Genomic DNA, 20,461 nt, shown 5'->3' with positions numbered 1-20,461 from the left:
CCGGGCACCCGCAATGCGCATGCGCCTCCCTTGGCGGGCTCCCTGGGGCGGCCGCGCATGCGCTGTGCCCCCCTCCGCCGCCCGTGCCCAGGGTAGCGGGTCTGCCCTGCTCCCTCCGGCGATCCGTACGATGCTGCCCTTCGACCCGCCGCGGCGGGGTGAGAGGTCGGGCGGCCATCTTGTGGCGGTGGCGGCGGTTTGTCGTCGGTGAGGCTGCGTCGCGCCCTCCCCCGCGGGCGGAGCAGGCCCGGCGCGGGCCGGCCGGGCGCCATGTCCTCCTTCTCGGAGTCGGCGCTGGAGAAGAAGCTGTCGGAGCTGAGCAACTCCCAGCAGAGCGTGCAGACGCTCTCGCTGTGGCTCATCCACCACCGCAAACACGCAGGGCCCATCGTCTCCGTCTGGCACCGGGAGCTTCGCAAAGGTACGTGGGGCGCCCGGTGCGGGGCGCGGGTCCGGCGGCCGCCGCCGTTCCGCTTCCGAGGGCGCCGCGGGTCTGGGGCATCCCGGCGGGACGCGGCCCCGTTACTCGCCGCCCCGGGTGACCACCCGAGGGGCCGGTTCTTTCTCACGGCGGTCGCTGCGGGTCGGCACGGCGGAGCCCTGCGAGGCGGCAGCGGAGCCGGGGCCCGGCCGGCGTTTTCTTGCTTTATTAAACTTTGTAGGAGATACCCGCGCGGGGTGCGCCGTGCGGGGCGTGCGGGTGGCGGCGGCGGTCGGCGGGGCGGCCGGTGGCGGGGCTGGTTCAACCCGCCTCGGGGCGCGGGGGGCTGTTCTCGGCCGCGCCGGGCCGGGCAGCCGGGCTGTAGGCAGAGATGTGCTCGGTGGTCTCCCCTGGGAGTGCTCGAGTTAACTGCGAAGTGCTGCTTTGGCTGTTTAACTTTTAGATTTTGCTTTTAAAGTTTGGTTTGGGATTTATGCTACTTATCCATTCTGGAATTGTACTAAGGGATTAGGGGGCAAGTAGAACAAAAGTGGTTGTAAAATCTGTGAAAACTTGTGCTATCACTATTTATAAAAACGGGTAGCATCGTCCAGAAATATTTTGTGCTTTTTTTTTTTTCCTTGCAGATTAACTTTTAAAAGTTAGCTTTTGGAACTTCTCAGATTGCTTCCTAGTGAAGTCGGGGAGGCTGCCGGTGTCAGTGGTGATGCTTTGTCCCCAGGGGCAGCTGTGGAAACAGCCAGTGTCACCTTTCGCATCCTGGGCAGCCAGCAGCATTAGCCCCTTGGAGCAGATGATGCTGTACGAAGCCCTAGCTGGAGTATTTTTTTTTATGTAATTGCTAGTTGTTGCCATTTATAGTATATTAGGCCTGAATTTTTGAAAGATCTAGGTTCAGCCTCCTGTGGAAGTAAGTGCTTTTGTTTGCTGCCTGGTGCGTGTATATCTATGGCTGTTGCACTCCGGAGAACAGTGTTTCCCACTGATTCTGGCTGTAGTAAAATAGAAACTGATGGCGTCAAGATGGGGAAAGTTATGACGTATGGAAGAAATTTCATGTTGCTTTGTCACACTGTTGTCTGGAAAATATTTGAGTCTCTACAACAGCTTTCTACAGTTTTACTCTGTTCTGAATTAAGTGGTTCTGTACCAAGTTTTTTGTTCTGAAGTTAATGAAAAATGAGTCTATTGTTATATTAATTTGCTGGTAGTTTAGAACAGTTTTAATCAAGAAAATTTATTTCTTACGCAGCTTTCTTCACAGTTGAGGTGTCACTGTGCACAAAAAGTATTAAGCTCATGTTTCATTTATAAATTAGAAAAAAACCTGAGCAGAAGTAAGGAGGTCAAGAACTACTTGCCTTGAAGGCTTCAGGTTTGCCTTGGGAATAGGGAAGTATTTTGAACTTTTTGTTTTTAGACTGAAAAGCTGTAAGTAACTTTGAAACCCATGTTAATGATTCCAGGTGAAAGAAATAAGAAATAAATGCAAACTCTCTCTCTCTCTTTTCCTCTGCCCCCCCCCCCCCCCCTTTTTTTTTTTCCCTCTCCCAGCAAAATCGAGTAGGAAACTTACTTTCCTATATTTAGCAAACGATGTCATCCAGAACAGTAAGAGGAAAGGACCTGAATTTACTAGGGAATTTGAATCTGTTCTTGTGGATGCTTTTTCTCATGTTGCCAGGTATGTTGCTGTGTTACGTGTTTCTTCAACTTTTCTCTCTAGAGATGTGCATTCTTATTATACAAAGTTTAATTCAGCTGGATTTTGTTGGGGTTTTTTTGCTTTGTGGGTTTTTTTGGTGTTGGTTTTTTTTTCCTAAGTCTCAGGGATGCTTGTACCCTCTTTTTAGTAGAGATTGGACTGTAAATACTTTGCAGCTAGAAACTTTTCAGCAGTAGTATTTCTCTTTGGGCAAACTTATTTGTATGTGAATCGGCCCCTCACAGCTTTACACATTTGTTCTCTGCATGCACCTTCTATGTACTTTATTTTAATTGTTACCAAAAGATCTTGCAGATCTGTTCGTGGGTAGTGAAACTGAGTAGTTGCATGCGTGTGTTTAAAGCCACATAATGAATGGCTCTTCCCCATTGTCAGAAGACTTAAAAAGAGCTGATATTTTGGGTCACTGGATTCTCGTTGGTCTTCTGGTTTGAGCATGGCTTCTTTTTGTATTGCTCGTTTCAATGCTTATCTGTTCATTAGTCTCCTTGCTAGAGGAAAGAAGAATTTTATTCATAAAAGGGAAGAAGTGATGCAGCTACCATCCTATCAAAAATGGACTATCATTTAGTTAAGATTTTCTCTAAGTAGCATAAGAATTCCTTTTATCTCTACTAAGCAACTTTAATGTTTGTGTGTTTAGTGGTATGCTGCTCTGGATGGCTGTCTAACTTTCAGTGTGCTATACGAGTACATTTAAGTGTCTAATGATCCAAACAACCTGCTTTTTAATTGGTATGTTATTGACTGAAACAACTGTTTAAAGTTAATGCCCTGAATTGTAAACATGTCAACTTTGGGGGTATTTTATAACTCTTCTTGCAGATTCTGAATGATAGAAAGCTTCTCCCTCCAAAACTTTTCCTGCTCTTACTTTGGGTGGGAATGTGGGGCACTTTCAGGCAAACTTTGGTTCCAGTAAAAGAGGAAAATTGGCCACAAATGTGTTTTGCACAGTTAGTCTCAGACAAGATGAGAAAAGTTCTCTCCAAATATGCATATATTGCAATGGATGCAGCTGCTAGTTTGGAAGATGCTTTCTTAAAATGTAAGGATTTCTTTCAGCTGAACTATAATTATTTTCTGATCTTTGAACAGAGAAGCAGATGAGGGCTGTAAAAAGCCCTTGGAACGACTGCTTAATATCTGGCAAGAAAGGAGTGTGTATGGCAGTGAGTTCATACAGCAACTGAAACTTTCTATGGAAGACTCCAATAGCCCACAAACTAAAGGTAAATGCATATTGCTTTTGTTGTGTGCTTTGCTTTGTTTTTTTTCAAATTGATACATGTTTCGCTGAAAGTACTATGAGGAGTTGAGCTCTGGGCTCCTGTAGTTGAGTTGCTGTAGTTGAGTTGCTGCAGAGCTGGTCTGGGAGATTGTTCAGGACTGTCTTGAGAGAACTGGTTTTCGTTAAACCCACAGTTCCAGTTTGCAGGTGTGTTGCCTTGTGACTTGGGGCCAGCAGTAAGGTTAAGGTAACCTACTTTTCTGCTCATGCAGACAGAATACTCCAGGGCTGCCTTTGATGTGAAGACAAGTAGGGTGCAGGGTACTCTTGCTTCTGCCCTGAGAGTTAAAATTGTCCCACTCCATGTCTCTGAGAGTAGTCAGCTGGCTTGTTACAATAGTTTGTTCAGAATTGTTTGTGCTTTCATTCTCCTACAGTTTTATTTTGTGTAGTTACTCTATTTTGTTATAATTCAGCAAGGACTTTTTAATAATTGAAGGCTGGAATATATGCCCAGAAGCTTGTCTGGTCTCTTTTTTTTATTTCCTATGCCAGCTGACATGATTTGGGGAAAGCAATAACTTTGCATCATTTAGCATTGTTAGAAATCACGTTTATAACCTTATTACTGCGTGAGATGTGAGAAACTGAGTATAAGCTGCTTGTGTTTACTGTGCTTTTATACTGCTTTGGCAGGTACTGCCTCTTCTATAACACCTGAAAGTATTTAACTGGTAGTACTGTAATGAAAAGAGGTCAGCAGTAGGATGTCTGACCTATCAAAGGTGAAGGTCATTAAAAATCAAGAGTGTTCTGGTCAAGGGAATATTTGTCCATTTTGCAGCTAAAGGAAGTGTCAGTGTCTTCAAATTAGCATTGCTGCTTTGACTGAATTTTGTTCTGTTCCCAGCAGAGGTGTGATACTTTGTGAGAAAGTTGGCTCAGTCGTTAGTAAAGTGCTCTTATGCCATTTTTTAATTAATGCAGAATTGATAGAAAGACATGAACATTAATATGAGAATGCATATGAAGACATACATCTATGGCTGTAACTTTGTGATTTTTCATGTTTCTTCAGGCAAAATTACCGAATGGGTGCTTTAGCAGCTTACAACAGAGGCCTTCCAGCTTACCGTAATTTAAGTATGACATGGAGGTAGTATTGCTGGGTTTTTTCCCCAAATGCTGGGCGACCAACTGCCCTGACCAAAGGGGTTGTCTCTTCTGTGTTGGACAGAGGGGGTCTCTGGTCTGAGTGCTGGGAGAGGGGAGAGTGGAAGGTGTACAGTCTCTACATGAAATAGCTCATGTTGCGGTTTTGCTGTTGTCAGAGTGCAATGTATAAGACACTTATTTGACATGAAAGGACAGAATTCATACGCCTGAATTGCTGTTGAGCTGATTAACTGAGGATTTGAAACTGTTATTTAAGGTACCTATTTAAGTGTATCACTTTTATTCTAAACAAAATGATTCTGTGTCCGGGAAACACAGCTGTGATTTCCTGGTGAATTGGCAACCAACTGTTGCTCACTGTCCTCCTTGCTTTGGTTGGTGGTGGTGTCAATCAGTCCTGCTACTGTTACCTTCTCCACTTAAAAACTTTTATACAAAATCAGAGCCTTCCATGTAACAGGCCTTTGTGGGAAACAGAATGAAGGAATACAAATGTTTTAATAACTGTGGCATGTGTGTCTGTCCTCACTTGGTGAGAAACTCGCTTTTTGTCTGGGTAATTGGGGATATTAATGTAGTGTCTTATTTGAGAGAATGGTTCAGGCCTTTTTATGAGGGTGAATGTTGCTGCCTTCTTGTCAGTTCATTGTGAGAAAGAAATTTGCTGGTTTTAAACTAAGAGAAAAAGACAATTGAAAAACTCTGCGGAGTTCTCCTGAGGTTTTTCTCCTTGTTTTGTCTGACTTGTTTTCCAGTTAGCTTCTTAATGGTAAATGCTAGTTTCACATCGGGTTTTTATGGATTTCTAAAATAAATTTTTTTGTCCAGTTTCTGGTGGGCAACTATTGCAGAAGGTTTTGTTGTAGTTACTCTATTCTGTTTTCAAACAGGTGAACATAAGCGAGATCGACAATGTCTTGTGTTTTACAGATATAATGTGTATCATAAATGTGGAAAACTGTAGTACACCACTCCTCCAAAACCACTCTGACTTCCTGGGTTTGTGTACACCCAAGGTAGATCCAGCTGAGAAACAGGTAGTACTAGTGTCTGTAGATTGGTGCAAGGATGTGCCATTAAAACAAAATTTTAAAGTTCCTTAAGAGTGTCTGGTGCTGTGATGATGAGTATTCTTTTCTTCAGCCTAAGGAATTGCAACAAGTCTACGCAGGTTGTTCTCTATAGCTTTTTCATATTGCAGTGTCTTAAATTTCTGGGCTGGTAGATGCTGCTTTCTGAAAAGGATGGCTTTGCTTGTGTGGCAGAGTACCGCTTTACATGTAGAGTTGTGAAACTTTCCAAAATAAAGCAGAGTCCTTGTCATGTTTTAACCCTGGCTGGCGACTAAGCCCCACATAGCCACTTGCTTACTCCCCCCACAGTGGAATGGGAGAGAGGATTGAAGAGTAGAAGTGAGAAAACTAGTGGGTTGAGATAAAAACAATTTAATGAGTAAAGGAAAAGCCACACACGCAAGCAAAGCAAAACAAAGAATCCATCCACTGCTTCCCATCAGCAGGCAGGTGTTCAGCCATCTCCAGGAAAGCAGAGCTCCATCACTCATAATGGTTACTTGGGAAGACAAAATGCCATTAATGCCCAATGTCCTGTGGTGGTGTTGATGTCCCCCTCCCCCTTCTTCTTCTCGCAGCTTATATATACATTCAGTATGATGTCATATGGTATGGACCAGGGGGTCCTCAAACTACAGCCCACGGGCTGGATGCACACACCCCCCAGGGTCCTCAATCCGGCCCCCGGTATTTACAGACCCACCCCCCACCCCCCCCAGGGGTTGGGGGGGAAACCAAGCAGCCACAGATGAGTTCCTGCCACTTAATCCATGCACCGGCCCCCTGTTTAAAAAGTTTGAGGACCCCTGGTATGGACTATCCCTTTAGCTAGTTCGGGTCAGCTGCCCTGGCTGTGTCCCCTCCCAATTTTTTGCCCCCAGCCCTCTTGCTGGCAGGGCCTGAGAAATTGGGAAGCCCTTGATGCAGTATAAACACTACCCAGCAACAACCAAGAACACCAGTGTGCTATCAACTTTGTTCTCACATCAAATCCAAAACACAGCACTGCACCGGCTACTAAGAAGAAAATTAATTCTAACCCACTGTAACCACGGTAGTCCTGTATCAGTGAAGACAGACATCTTTAAAACTTATTGGTGCATGTTTCAACAGCGCAACTTATTTCTTGTTTCATTTGTAGCAAGGCCTTGGGTAAATGTATAATAATTCAGTTGGTGGCACATGCTAAGCTCCTGCTGTGGAGCGGAGTTGATTGCACAGATAATGAAGCTTTCCCTTCAGAGAGGCAGAGGGGAAAGCATACCAGCCCTTTCCAAGCATTATATTCCCTGGTTTTGACTTCCTCAGTGGTGCAGCTTGCTACCATGTTACAGACTCTTGGGTTCCTTAAAGAAATATGCATATACCTGAAATAAGCTTTTGAATATGGGTATCTTGTATTGGTTTAACTCTAAATGTATTCATTAAACTTGCATTTGCTTTCTCATTAATCTCATTTTTATTAGAATGTTTCTTTTTGCAAGCAGTAGGGAAGAGAAGAACGACCCATTTATCTTAAAACCTGGGAAAGCTTAGGTCTGTAGAAGTTTGATGTAAAATCCTTTAGGTAATATAAGCTATGTAGCTGACATGTTTTCTTTTCATTATCTTTGTAGTAAGCAGTTGAAGGAAGTCCTTGAGTGTGCTCTGATGTAGGAGTATCACACTAGAACACAGAACTGAACTGCTACTGATCTGTTCTGGTGTGTTCATATTGCAAATTCTGGCACAGGAAGTCAGACCCATATTAAAATATGGAGAAAAACATCTGGGAGGGCTTTTCCTCTGCCCTGGCCACATTGTCAGACTCATACACATAACCAAGAGACAAGAGCAGACAGGGATGCTTCCAAGGATAAGTGAAATAAAGGCACCTGGGGACAGGACTAGGTATAATTTTGGAGCAGACCAACTCCAATTATGCTTGACCTAGAAGGGGCTACTAAGAAATGTGTGTTGTAATGAGAACTTAACCATCGGTAATCTACCCCTAAAGACACAAAGGGTTAGAACAGTTGGGGAGTACACTGGGCAATTAAGTTTGTCTTATTTTGTTCTTCTGTGTCTTCTGATGTTTTCTGATGGTCTTCTGTTTTCTGTGGGAAAACTGTCTATTTTGTTGTTGTTTTCAGTATTTTGTCCTAAATCACTTTCCAAAAGTGTCTTTCATATAAATTTGTTTGGATCTTGCACAAGCTGCTAAATTCCTGGTGGTTGGAACCTGCAGCCTACAAAAGTTGAGTTTTAGTTACAGTTTTGGGAGGTTTATTTTTTGTTATCCTGATTGAGGATGATAGCCCTGCCAACACATAAAAAACCTACTTAAATTTAGCTGGTCTGCCATTCAAGTGAACAGGTACCTATATAATTTCAGAAATAGAACCCCCTGTTTTACAGGTTTGCCAGTTACTCTAGAATTACAGTAGCTGTTAAATGGTATTTGTTTGCATGTTTCCCTATAGACAGAAGTTTCTGTTCATGCAACTTGTACAACTGTATGCTTAATTGTCAGGAAAGGCACATGACGTAGCTGCACCAAGACTGATAAATCCTCATGTGAATTAAGGACTATTTTTAGAAAAGTCGGAACAGTTCCCTCCAGTGAAAGGCATTATCTGCCTTTTTTTTTATCCCAAACATGGGAAGTTCCTTACCATGTCATGGCAGCTTCTTGAATGAGGAGATTAATGTAACCAAATTCTCATGAGAGAAGATAATTTTATATTGCCTTGAGATTAAAGAAAAAAGCCCACACAAACCCACTGGTTTTAACAGAGCAAAGTTTTAAACTTCTAGTTATCCTTTGGAATGTATGTATGCAGATTCCACAGTTGTTTTTTCTTTACTGTGCCTATGAGCCTGGAGTTGAATCAGAGAGGCCTGTTCACCTCCAAAAGCAGTCGCCTGGAGATGAGAACAAAAAGGTGAACACCCTAGATGGAAGATCGCCTGTGTTGTCAGCTTACAGGAAAAACTCATACTTTATCACTAAGGCCTTTGGCACTGTAAGCTACCTCAGACCACAACCAATGTGTTGAAGACTGGAAAGGTGGTGAGGAAATACTTGTTCCAAGTCTCTCTGGACACTGCAACAAGATAACGGCAACCTGGAGTTTTGCTGCAAAGCTGTTAGGACAGCAATTGTCTGTCATTTTTGAGAAACAAAAGTGCTTTGGTCTTTGAAGGCTTTTAGGGCGTAGTTCAATTTCTGAACTGTGAAGAGCTGGCTGAAGATGAAGCTGACTTCATCTCTGGTAGTGGCTTCTCTGTCGTTTTTATGTCCATGTCAGGAATGGGTTCTTGGTTTACCTGGAAGCTGTCCATGTTCTTCAAGCATATCTGGATTGTTTCAGAAGGTGTGTGTTATGTGCCATTGTTGAATTCTGATCAGTTTTAGATGCTCTTTATACTTGCGTTCCTCATCTCTTGTTGGGTTTGATGGGCTTTTTCAGAATGGTTGCGATGGTTAAATTACTTCTGGCTAGGAGATTTTGAAAGCTACGCAGTCAGGGTGTGTTAGTTATGCCTTGCTTCCTTTCAGGGGCCCTTTTCTACCATATGTTCTTGAGTTTGAAAATGTGTATGTTTTTTTTTCTTCTGTTTTGATGAAATGGAGATGGTGTTTCTAGGATTCTTCAACTAAGTTTTTTTGCTGACCCTGTTGACCAGTGCCAAGGAGAAAAGTGTAACAGTCCACATTTGTCACACTGTTCATGCCCAAAATCCTACTTCAAAGCTGACTCTTTTGTCTGTGCTCCTTTTTATGCTGGCCACTTTGCCTCATCAGCGGCCATTCCTATGCTCAGGGAGTGCCTCTTGCCAGGCAGGCCAGCTAGTGACTCTTGCTTAAGACTGCAGATGTTCATGGACCTATCTTCAGAGTTTTTTCAATCAAATTCAGTTGGTCTTGTTCAGATGGAAAATTCAATGAATTCTGAATGCTCTACATTAGAGCAGTAAGCAAGCGTAATACTGTGTCTTGTGGTAGACCAGTTGGCAGCACAGCAGGAATAGCTCTTCAGCAGTTTGAATCCCAGTTCTTGTTTTCCCTTGTGTGCACGCTGTGGCCATGCATTCTTCTATTGATGATCTTGTGTTTAGCTTTGGTTAATTACAAGTACACACAAGTGATAAATATTGATGGCACACTGTATTGGGCTGTGTAACTTTAAATGCTCTCTTTGGCCATTTTGTCATCTGCACATCTCTGGTTCAACTCAGCTTGTGTCTTTTGCAGACCTCAGTGGACAGCAGCCACTTCTTTTGTTGATCTCGTGTCTTACTGGCTTGTCAGTCAGATTATCAAGCACTTTTGTTGCATCAGTCGTATATATACAATACTTAGACTGTTCCTTTTTCTAGCCTAGATAGCTTTGCTCTAGCATACCTCAAAAGTTCATTTGGTTTAGGGTAACTTTCTGTGCTTCTTTGTCTTCTCCCGAGTAAATCTGTTCTCTAACAGATGCATTTGTGTCTACCTTGTCAAGGTAGACAATCAGGATATCCAGCATCTCTCACTTTCTCTCCATTAAATTTTTATTTTTTTCTGATATATGTGCCCTCTGACAAGGCAGGCAAGTTTCAGCATTTAAGGACAGGCCTTTCCGTTTGCTTCCTCATTAGAGTTGGGCAGACTGATTTCATTTAAAATCAAGAGTAATCTTGGATTTTCCTGTGAATCAATGTGTATACAGGCTTTTTCCCTTGAACTCCATGATTATCTTGGCAAGACTTGATTCCCTTGAAGAGATGTTCTCAAGGCTCTGCCCAAAGCTTTCTTATAAATTTCCCTGGCTGCTCTTAATTTTGGTGGAGAGTCTGAAGAATGATCTGTCTTCTTCTGAAGGTTCTGTAACTGGGTCAAAGGCTGCATTGAGACTTCTGACTCATTAAATAAACTTGTCTCTTTCCTTTCAAGCTAAAGTATGCTATGCTAAGGTTCATTTAACCAACACTGTCTTGCTTTCTGAAGTCCTTATTTCTGAAGTGTTTTAGGTTACCTGCTTGTGGATTGGATCATGCTGTGCTCATAGCTGTTGTTGCTGTTACATCTTAGAGTTTTAGACTTCTGGACAGCTCTGTGAAACTTTATTTTGATGGAAGAGTGGAAGATTGAATACCTAGCAGTTCAGCTGATTGTGGGACCACAGTGAGCATATACGTGGTGCAGAAAGATACTTGAAATTCTTCTGTCCATGTGTATCTTGGCACCAGTGGTTCATTTCCACTGGTAGAAACCCTCACCTGCATACATGGTATTAACCAGAGAGCCTGAGCAGGGTTGAAGACCTGCCATTTATTGACAAATAGGATGTTCACTTGCCTTTCCCACTTCTAGTGCAGGACACGTGGTATGTATACAGTGCACACTGCTGGTAAGAGGACTCTGTCCTTGTACTTGTGTGTACAGAGATACATGTGTGGGCAAAATCAACCTTTTATTGCTGTTTTGCATTTGAGTGTTTGGAATATGATATCCATCTGTGGTCATCCCTCTCTTTAGAGATCCCTCTCTTAATCATCAGAGTATCTGGTACAATTTTTTTGAAGTAGAGGTAGTTAAGGTGGGCAGATCTAGCATCCAAATGAGTTCCTTATATGTGTCTTTAGTTGCAGAGGAGAAGAAGTCTTTAAAGAGGACTTTTCAGCAAATACAGGAGGAGGAAGATGATGATTACCCTGGGAGCTACTCACCCCAAGACCCTAGTGCTGGGCCGCTGCTGGTATGTGGGGCAGGTTTTGGGAGTTCTGGAAGCCCCCTCCTGTGTGGTACAGCCACAAGATGGAGCTGCCAACAAGTGAAATGCTTTAATGGAGCAATTCAGTTGGGGGTGGAGAAGTCCATGGGAAATGGAACAGATTCTTTTTTTTTTGTGTTGAGCCACTGTGATTTCAGGTAGTCTAAACCAAGGTCTGAGTAGTACTACCTGTAACGAATCTTAAAGGACTGTTAGAAGAACAGACCATATTTTAAATTTTTTAAGATCAGTGTGTAATCTCTCAAACCCAAAGTTGTAACACTGTTAAAACTTAATTATTTTTTGTAGGACATCTCTTTCCGTGAGCTATTAAAGAGCTCAACCTTTGATAGATTTGTCTGGAGCTGGTTAGGAAAATCAGTTCTGAAGACTTTATTTTGAGGCTGATGCATTAGTTGCATGGAAATAGCAGGAATGAAATAGAGGATCATTCTGACCATTTTGAGGCTACAGAATGCGCATATGTTAAACCATTGTCTATTGAAAATGGATAAAAAAATACACCATCCATCTGGTAGACTGTAAACATTGAAAAATAAAAATAAGTTGTTAGGGAAATTAGTGAGGGGTTTTTTTTGTTGTTTTTACCTCCAGATGCCTTACAGCTTATGGTTTCTCTTGATGATAAGCGTTGTCTTTGTTGCTGTTGGAAATCATTAGCAGTTTGCAAAATAGTAGTAAATATTATGTAATGGACTTTTTTATTTTTCAGATTAAAAAAATATTTAAAACTTTTCCAGTGTTTTTATTAGTTTTCAAACTATTGGAATGTAGTTTAAACATCAGTGATGTTTTTTCCAGGGCTAGTATTCCAGTTTCAAAAACCTCCCATTAAAACCTCAGTGTTTTTTAAAACAAAGAAACAACATTTTTTTCTTCCTGGAGACCAAGGAGTCTCTTTTTATTTATTTTTTTTTAATTTTTTTTTTTTTTTTTTAGCAGGGGGAAATACCATGTGTCAGGGGAGGTCCTCTTAAGGCTGTCCTCACCCACATCCTTTTTAAGCTAGGATACATTTTGAATGTATTCAATTAAACTGACACGTTTTTCCTCAATGTACTAAAACCAGCTGAGAGATGAAGTTGAGGGGATGCAGTGGAGTCCATTTTAGTTGCAGTGTGCTTCCAAAGAGCCAGCTGAGCTAAGCGAGGAGAGCAATGGCTTTGCAAGATCAGAACAATATAAAGTTTGCTTTAACAGGGACAGCTTTCACTGTCATCAAAGTTTATGGTAGGTGTAACCAGTTACAAAATTCTAAATCTTACAAAGATGGAAATCTGACACAGTTTTGTTTGGACTGATACAAGTTTAGTTTGGGGTTTGTTTTTCCTGTGTCAGAATGCATTTCTGGAAAAGAACAAAAAGGTGCACGTACACTTCTGCTTGTCTAAGACAGTGTCAGCGATGCTCAGCTAAAAGATACAGTCCCACTTGATGCAACACAAAGAGCTGATGGCTGTTTCTCAGACTTGTGTGGTTGTGTACTTTTCAGCTTTGTCTTAAATGGTCACTTCTCTTGATTGGAATGAGAATTCTTCCACTGTAGAGTCTTGAAAATGATGATCCTACTGTAATTATGCATAAGTTCCTAAACACTGGGATATTGTAATCTTAGTGAATAATCCCTGTGTTAGGAAGTAACAGTTTAAAAATCTCTTGAAGAAAATATTCTAAAAATGGTTGCTTTCAAAGGTGGGTGACCTCATATGAAGAGGCCACATCCACAGGAAATGGCATAAAAGCTCCCTGGTTTTAATGTTGGCTAACTTGTCTCGTAGACTGAGGATTTGATCAAAGCCCTACAAGACCTGGAAAATGCAGCATCAGGAGATGCAACAGTGCGGCAAAAAATTGCCTCCCTGCCTCAGGAAGTTCAAGATGTTTCATTACTGGAGAAAATTACAGGTATGAAACTGTAAGATGAATTAGAGTGAAAGAATAACTTAGAAATCGAAGTGTTCTTTTTCTTTAATCACAATGTATGGTGGAGTGAATTCCTGCTTTTGTGTCCTTGTTTTGTAGCTCTTGTGTAATTAATAGATATCAATCCTATGAAGGAGAATTGAAGATGAAACTCGCATAGCTTCCATTTTTTTGGCTTGGAGCAAGGCATTTGTACTTGGAGAGCATTAACAACATTTTGCAGGAATGTGAAGGAAAGAGGGCCAGAGTTCTCAGATGGGTGTGTTTGGTTTTGAGCACCTTGACTGTTTGATGTTTTTGGGTTTTATCAGACTGTGCTAAGTACATGCCCCTTGATTGCTACAGGACAAGGAAACTTGGCTACCCCCCATTAGTTTGTCAGTCTTTGCTTAAATGGACTTTTGAATTGTACTTGAAGAGTAATCTTAATAGAAGCATTTAAAGGTTAACTGATTTGCCTCATGTTCCTGGAAGTAGTTTTAATTTGGAGCTCGTTATGACCTGTCAGTCCTTTATAAAATACTCTTACGGTATCCTGGCTGTGGAGACTAGTGTGCAATTCGTGTTTGCTTGTATTGATACATCAGGAGTTACTCAGCAAAAATAGGAATTTAAAAGTGCACACAATGTTTAAATGTGAAAACTGCCTGATTTATTTAGCTGAAAATACAGCCTAATGTTAGTTTCATTTGTTCATAGAGGCTAACTTCACAGATTTGTATTGCCCCCCAATCATTGACATCTCTGCAAGGATAAAATGCAGTAAGTCCTGTCAGTGCCTAAGAAACACTGTTGCTGGGTTGTTAGTCCTGCCTCTTTCCTTTATATCCCTGTGATAAGAACTCTTACTTTGCTGTCAAGGTAGAAGTGTATTTATGAATGAGATATTACTCTGTGTGTGGCTGGTGAGTTGTAGCCCTTCTGTCAAAGACAGAAAGTTATAAACTTTGTCCTGTAAATTACCCAACGCTTTTGTGTGTAGACAAAGAGGCAGCCGAACGTCTTTCGAAGACTGTGGACGAAGCATGCCTGTTACTAGCAGAGTACAATGGCCGGCTGGCAGCAGAGCTGGAGGACCGTCGCCAGCTGGCACGCATGCTGATCGAGTACACCCAGAATCAGAAGGATGTATTAACAGAGAAGGAGAAGAAGCTAGAAGTGAGTACTGATTACACCAGTGCCAGAAAGCCAGTTGTCTCGCCAAATGCTGCCACTTGACTCCTTATCTATGTGTTTCTCTCAAGAGAGATGATACTAGGTGTTTACATTTGGAGTAAAACAGAGGTAAGAAAGCAGTGTAAACAGTTTGGAGAAAGCAAATCTGTTCTGATGTTCAGTCTAGTGTGTTTTAATACATGTGAACATGGAAGGCCCAGAACTCCGTACTCCTTAAAAATAGGCTCACCTAACAGTTTCTTCAGACTTACCCTATTTTTTTTTTTAGGAAATCTCAGTTTCCAAAAAATCAGCCTCCCTTTGCCATAATTAGATGGAGATTTTTTTTGATTGGTTGGATTTTTTTTTGTTGTTCTTTTCCTTATGGTTGGGTGCCCCTCGTCTGCCTTCCCAGCCCCTGCTTGATGAGGGGATGCAGTGTAAACAAGATCTTCTGGTATCCATCCTTCAGCCACTCTTATCTACGGCTTCTGTGGTGGGGTGTAGACTGGGCTCATACTGAAAGACGATGACTTGCGTTTCCTGCCATAGCTCCCTCGAACAAGAAGGGCAGGACACTAAAATGAGGCTGCACTGCCTGGACACAAGCACCAGCTGCACGTCCTAGAGTGTGTGCAGAGGCTGCAGCAGCCAGCCGTTTATCTGAAGCGTTCTTTCTCAGTGGAAGTTCTTTCAGCACTGCATCTTGGGACTCGTGTGGAAGTTTAATTAATGATTGTGGTTGTATGTCACTCTGCCATCTGTTAAACGGCCCCTCGGCGGCACATTAAGGGCTTCCTCTGCTGTCGGCTGCTGGTTATTATGAGCAGCTGTTGCTGGGTGGGACATGAGTTGCTGTAGAGGACAAAATCTTCTGGAAGGAGACTGTGCTGTAGCAATTGCAGGGTCTGTTTACTGTCATGACAAACCTAATTCTTTGACAGCTAGGCAACATTGTTCTGAGGTAAATTTCACTTTGAGTGTTTTCTTTGTCATGTGTGTTTATGTTAGAGTTTCTCAGTGTCTTGTGACTGTGAACATGTTGCTTTTCCAGAGCAATCCTTTTTCCAAATCAGTGAGACAAATGCTCATTCTGCATTCCAAGTTAGAGTGGATAGTTAATAATTCTGTTACGTTGTTTAGCTTTAACGTTTTAACTTCCTCAAGCATAGTGTCTGTCTTATGACTGAGTTATTAAAAGGCACTTTCAGACATTGATAATGAAAGATGCCATAAACCCAATTCTTGTTTGGCCCCCGATTTATTTTCTGAACACTAGTGGAAATCTTGAGTCAGGGTTTTTGGTGGGTTTTTTTCCTTGCTGAAAAAAGGGCACCTGTCTAGCAGAAATACATATGTCTCTCTCTCGCTCTCTCTGTATGTATATATATATATAAAAATGATAGATGTATTGCTGTTTACTTTTTTAAAAAAGGCAATAAATAGGTAGCAAAATGCTGCAGAGCAGTGTTTTAAAAAGCCTGGTTTGAGACTGTGAAATTAGGAAATTTATAACGACAATGTTAAATGTCTGATGCACTAGCTGAAATGTGAAAATGGTGGTGGTTTTTGTTTTGGAAAATATCCTTTTGGTAAGGAATGTTACTTGAAAATTGTAGCTGTGGCAGAGGCAGAAGTGTAATCAAAATTAAGTGGTTCACTGGCTGAGCTACTTTAATGGGAATAATCCGGCTGATAGCAACAGGACAGGTTGCTTGCTCACTTTTCAAGTGTAAATACATTCTTTAATATATTGGAAACTAGAGAATGACCTTATTAAATACATGGATCCTATTAAGTATCTGTTTAGGTTAGCATCTTTGTCATTCTGCTGAAACAAGGTCGTGTTAGTACTGTAGAAGTCTAAAATTAGTTGCAGGAAATGCCACTCTTTAATACTTAACATGAAGGCATAATTCATATTAATGTGAAATCTTGGCTGAGGGGTATTGCCTGATTAAAGCATTCCATTGTTCTTGAGTTGTAGAGGGTTAATAAATAGTGGAAGACATTGGTTACAGATATGGCAGGCCATATCTGCTTATCAGGTTTGTTTGAGCCTTTGATGTTCTCACAGTAACATTATTGATAAACTTAGATTTTTCTTTGTAGTGCTAATAAGCATTTTAATAAAAGGATCTGAAATCCTTGTAGCAATTAAGAAAGTATTAAAAAACAAAACATTTACTCAGGCAAAGACCAAAATAAGAAAATAACTTAAACCAATCTAATTTTACATGTCATCTTGTTGTGTGCTTTGCTGTCTCAAGGTATCTTTTGAGACTCTTTGGTACTATTGAAAGTAAGCTTTTTCTCTTGTGAAGTAAGGTGCCTGACTCTCAGATGAGATGTCATTTTTAGATAGAAGATGGATCGTTTCCTTCACTATCCTAAGCTAACCGAGGCTACTAGTTGGGGAAGGGGGTTTCTGATAGTAATATGACTCAGGGCTTTATTTTAATGGAAATGTCTGATTTGGAAATAATTCTGGATATTTTTTGTATTTTATTTACTCAAAGTCTTTCAGTATGATGGCAGTGAAAGTAGCTAATCTGCATCTGTTGAAAAGCAGCTTTTGCGGTCTAAAGAGCTATGGTTGTTCACTAATCCTGTTAATACTATCAGCCATGAAACACAGCAGATTGTCAAAACATAATAAACTCAGTGTATTTATGTCGAGTGGGCTAATGCTCAAAGTATTTTGCAATGTCAAAACCCTGTGACACAGAGCTCTTGTCATCAGTTGCAGAAAAGCTGTTAAATTAAGCGGCAATATGCTGAGGAAGGTGGCTTTGGACAATGAATTACACTTCAGCATTGATACAGGCTGGCGTAAGGACTGGAACAACGTAGAGCTAAGAGCACTGGTAACTTGAAGGGAGAAAGCTAGCCCAGAGCCTGGATGTCATAACGTTGGACAAACTCTGCTTATAGGGTAGCAATTGAAAAAAATCAGTGTAATAATTAGGATTATTTTATGAGGGTGTGTGTCTGTGTGTGAGAAGAAGATTGTGATAATTTGATTGTAGTCTAAAAGCACTTGGAAGGAGAAGGCAGAATTCCTTTAATTCTAGCAGTTTGCTGCAGGGCTAAATCAGCTGGACCAAAGCTGATGCTGAACAGCGTGTAGCAAGGCATACATTTCTAAGGGTAAATGTTCCTTAGGTGAACTTACTGAAAGGTATGGTGGATTCTGCTGTTCAGTGTCTGAATGCTGGACTTTTAATGGTGCTTCATCTCGGTCAGAAGTTGTGGGCTTGATACTGCTGCCGTTGTATGATCTTCCATGGCCTGGACTGGATCAGAGGTTGGTCTAGACTTTCATAATAGTGTGTGTCAGGAAATAAAATCTGTTTTGAGACCAGCATAGAAACAAGAACTGGTGTTTCTATAAAAATGAGATATGCTCATGTGAGATATGACAGTTTTTAACTTCCAGTGAAAATCCTCTGATTTGTGTTAACATTTGGCCATTGCTACCCCTGTTACAATTACAATCAGCTGGGGAGGGTTTTTGTCCTTCAGCACCTGAGTCTGCAGAACTTCAAGGGGAAGGATTGTCTTTTGAAGTCAGTGCACTCTTCCACCATACATGGCAGGCAAGTAGAAAAATCCAGGGAATCAGTTCATGTGAAAACTAAAACTTAGAGAGGAGGTAACTGGGAGAACATTCCCATCTTGGTATATCAGCTGACTGTAAAATGAAGTCAACTGAGTAGGTGGGACTGGAAGAACTAAGTGAAAGTACAGCTAGAAAATGGCAACTTGTGTGGAAGCTGTGTGGGTATCTGAGATAACTACTGACAATAGAAAATTTGGAGTAAGTGGAGGGAGGGTTATTTTAATCAAATGGGGAGAAGGTGGGGGAGGGCGGGAAGAGGAGAATGTGCATTCAGAATTTCTGTTTTGGCTTGCAGTCAGTGATGCTGAGTTCTTCCCCATAACCTCCAAATGTTTTCTGTACCTGCGTTTGTAAAAGGTGACATGAGGAACATGCTAAAGTATATAGGGTCTGTATGTGGGGATATGTATATATACATACAAATATGTGTGTGTGTGTGTATATATATATATAAAGAACATGTTGTATTTAAGATTCAGTTTAGGGAAGAATTTCTGATTATTGACTGCACCTGAAAAATTGTGACTTAGAATCCTGCTGAGAGCTGTGGGGGTTTTTAGATGTTGGTGGCTTTTAATATTCATCGCTTCAAGTCACCTTTAATAAGGTGTTAAAGCTGTGCCCTTATAAATTTGCAAACCCTCTTTTATAATGCGTCTCTGAAGGATGAAGTACAGTCTCTCTTGAGGTTTTCTGGACTGCCCGGCGCTACACATTTTCTTGAAATACACTTAGTTCAGTGGGTTAATTTGCAATTTATTGCTGTGTTGCTTCCACTGCTTAGTTTTTTGTTGCATATCACAGTTGGTATGCCTTTCTGGCTGCTGCTTTCCTCTCGGAAGAGAATTCTTGGGTTATGGTATGTTCCTTTCAGTGGTTTAGTAGGGAACAAGAGATGAAGTTTTAGGTTTTCTGCCAGGAAACAAAAATGTCAATGTTTTACATGCATGGAAGCACCAGGAGATACAGCTGTGGGGATGAGGCAGCAGAGAGAGATCTCCTGCTCCACACCCTGGGCAGGGCAAGAGGATCCTGAACAGGAACACCCAGGCAAAGTGTGCTCAGGTCTGTGAAACTGAACCACTGATTAACACGGCAAAAAGTGACTAACTGTACATCAGTGTTTCCAGCCGTGAGCCAGTCCTGGCCTCTGGTGTGGGACAGGAGCGGAGGCTGTTCCATAGCAATACAATAAACTAACGTTATAGTGAATCTGGTTCTGTTGTGCAGCGTCTGGCTCAAGACACAGCTCTGTTTCTTTGCACAGTGCAAGGGTGTAATTTTTTCACTCTGTAGGTACTTGCAGGCATTCATAATTACAGTAGTATTGCAAGAGAAATCATACTAAAAAAAAACAAATAAAAATAATCCAATTTGAATATATGTCTTTGTGCATTTTACTGAAGTGAACCAGTATATAGCAATCAAAAGCACTAAGGTGCTTGGAGAGGTGAATATGGAGCTGTTTGCTTGTGCCCTAAATGTTGATTTTTGTTGTGAACATCAAGCAAATGCTACTGTGTCGCGTTCTGTCCCCCACCCCCCCGGTGTGGGAAGGATATGTTGCAAACGAAGTGAGGTTTCATCCCTGTTGTACAGTGGCAGCCTGGGCCAGTTCTGAGAGAGCTTTTCAATGTCACAAAGGCTGGTACATGAGGAGGAGGCATCTCCAGCAGCTGGAGGCATGCTCTGTAGAGACCTCTTGCCAACTTTTCCATTGGATAACTTCAAGTTGTCCTAAGCAGAGAAGACCAAGGAGGCAAGTTACGGTTTCAGACCATGTAGTTGTGCCAGAAGCAGAAACAGCATTTTTGGTGAAGCATGATGAGCAATGCTGCAAAAGAAGCCTTGTCAAATTTAAAAGAGGAAGACTGTGAACAAATTTAAGGTATGAAAATGAACTGAAGCTCTTTAGGAAAATAGTATTATTCAAGCATTGATTTATGGACTGCATCTTTCAGATGCATTGAATAAAAACCTCAGGTTTGTTGGTTTAGTGCTGCTGCAAAATAGAGAACTGACTTCATCGCTAGCATTTGTTTTCACTTTGCTTTTGAGGGGAGTTGTGTTGTACTGAACTTGTAAAATGGAAGGTGTTTCCATCTCTGTTGACTGATATCTTGCAGGGGCAAATTGATTATGTGGTTGTTAAGAACCCCTCCAGGAATTTGCTGTGCTGACTGCACCACTGCTTTTGAGTTCTGCCAGGTGCTGGAGAATATTCTGTCCCCTTGGCACTAAAACACGCGCTCCTGCAGTCAGGAGGTCAGGACACAGATGATGCACTGTGCAGCTGTGGACTTTTCTACCCTCTTCTTGGCAGGTTTTTGGCTGCCTTGCCAAGAAGCCGTTTC

The 20,461-nt window shown here is 41.7% G+C and overlaps 1 protein-coding gene across 2 annotated transcripts in view; it reads left to right on the top strand.

The window, feature by feature from the left end:
- Positions 1-72: 72 nt before the first annotated feature.
- Positions 73-20,461, top strand: part of RPRD1B (regulation of nuclear pre-mRNA domain containing 1B) — a 29,107-nt gene continuing 8,718 nt past the window's right edge. Inside the window, exons 1-6 of one of the 2 annotated variants that reach the window (XR_008734129.1) lie at positions 73-421; positions 1,997-2,126; positions 3,267-3,400; positions 11,259-11,371; positions 13,186-13,312; positions 14,313-14,614. Coding sequence is in view for 1 of the 2 variants with exons in the window: in XM_055722067.1 (XP_055578042.1) it covers positions 271-421; positions 1,997-2,126; positions 3,267-3,400; positions 11,259-11,371; positions 13,186-13,312; positions 14,313-14,488 (831 nt within the window). In the remaining variant the exon portion in view is untranslated. The remainder of the gene's footprint in view (positions 422-1,996; positions 2,127-3,266; positions 3,401-11,258; positions 11,372-13,185; positions 13,313-14,312; positions 14,615-20,461) is intronic. The other variant, XM_055722067.1, reaches the window with a different exon arrangement.

The sequence above is a fragment of the Falco cherrug genome, chromosome 10 (assembly GCF_023634085.1).
Source record: "Falco cherrug isolate bFalChe1 chromosome 10, bFalChe1.pri, whole genome shotgun sequence".
NCBI classification, from domain to species: domain Eukaryota; kingdom Metazoa; phylum Chordata; class Aves; order Falconiformes; family Falconidae; genus Falco; species Falco cherrug.
Note: the sequence above shows the minus strand (reverse complement) of the source record. Positions and strands in the feature narration are given on the sequence as shown.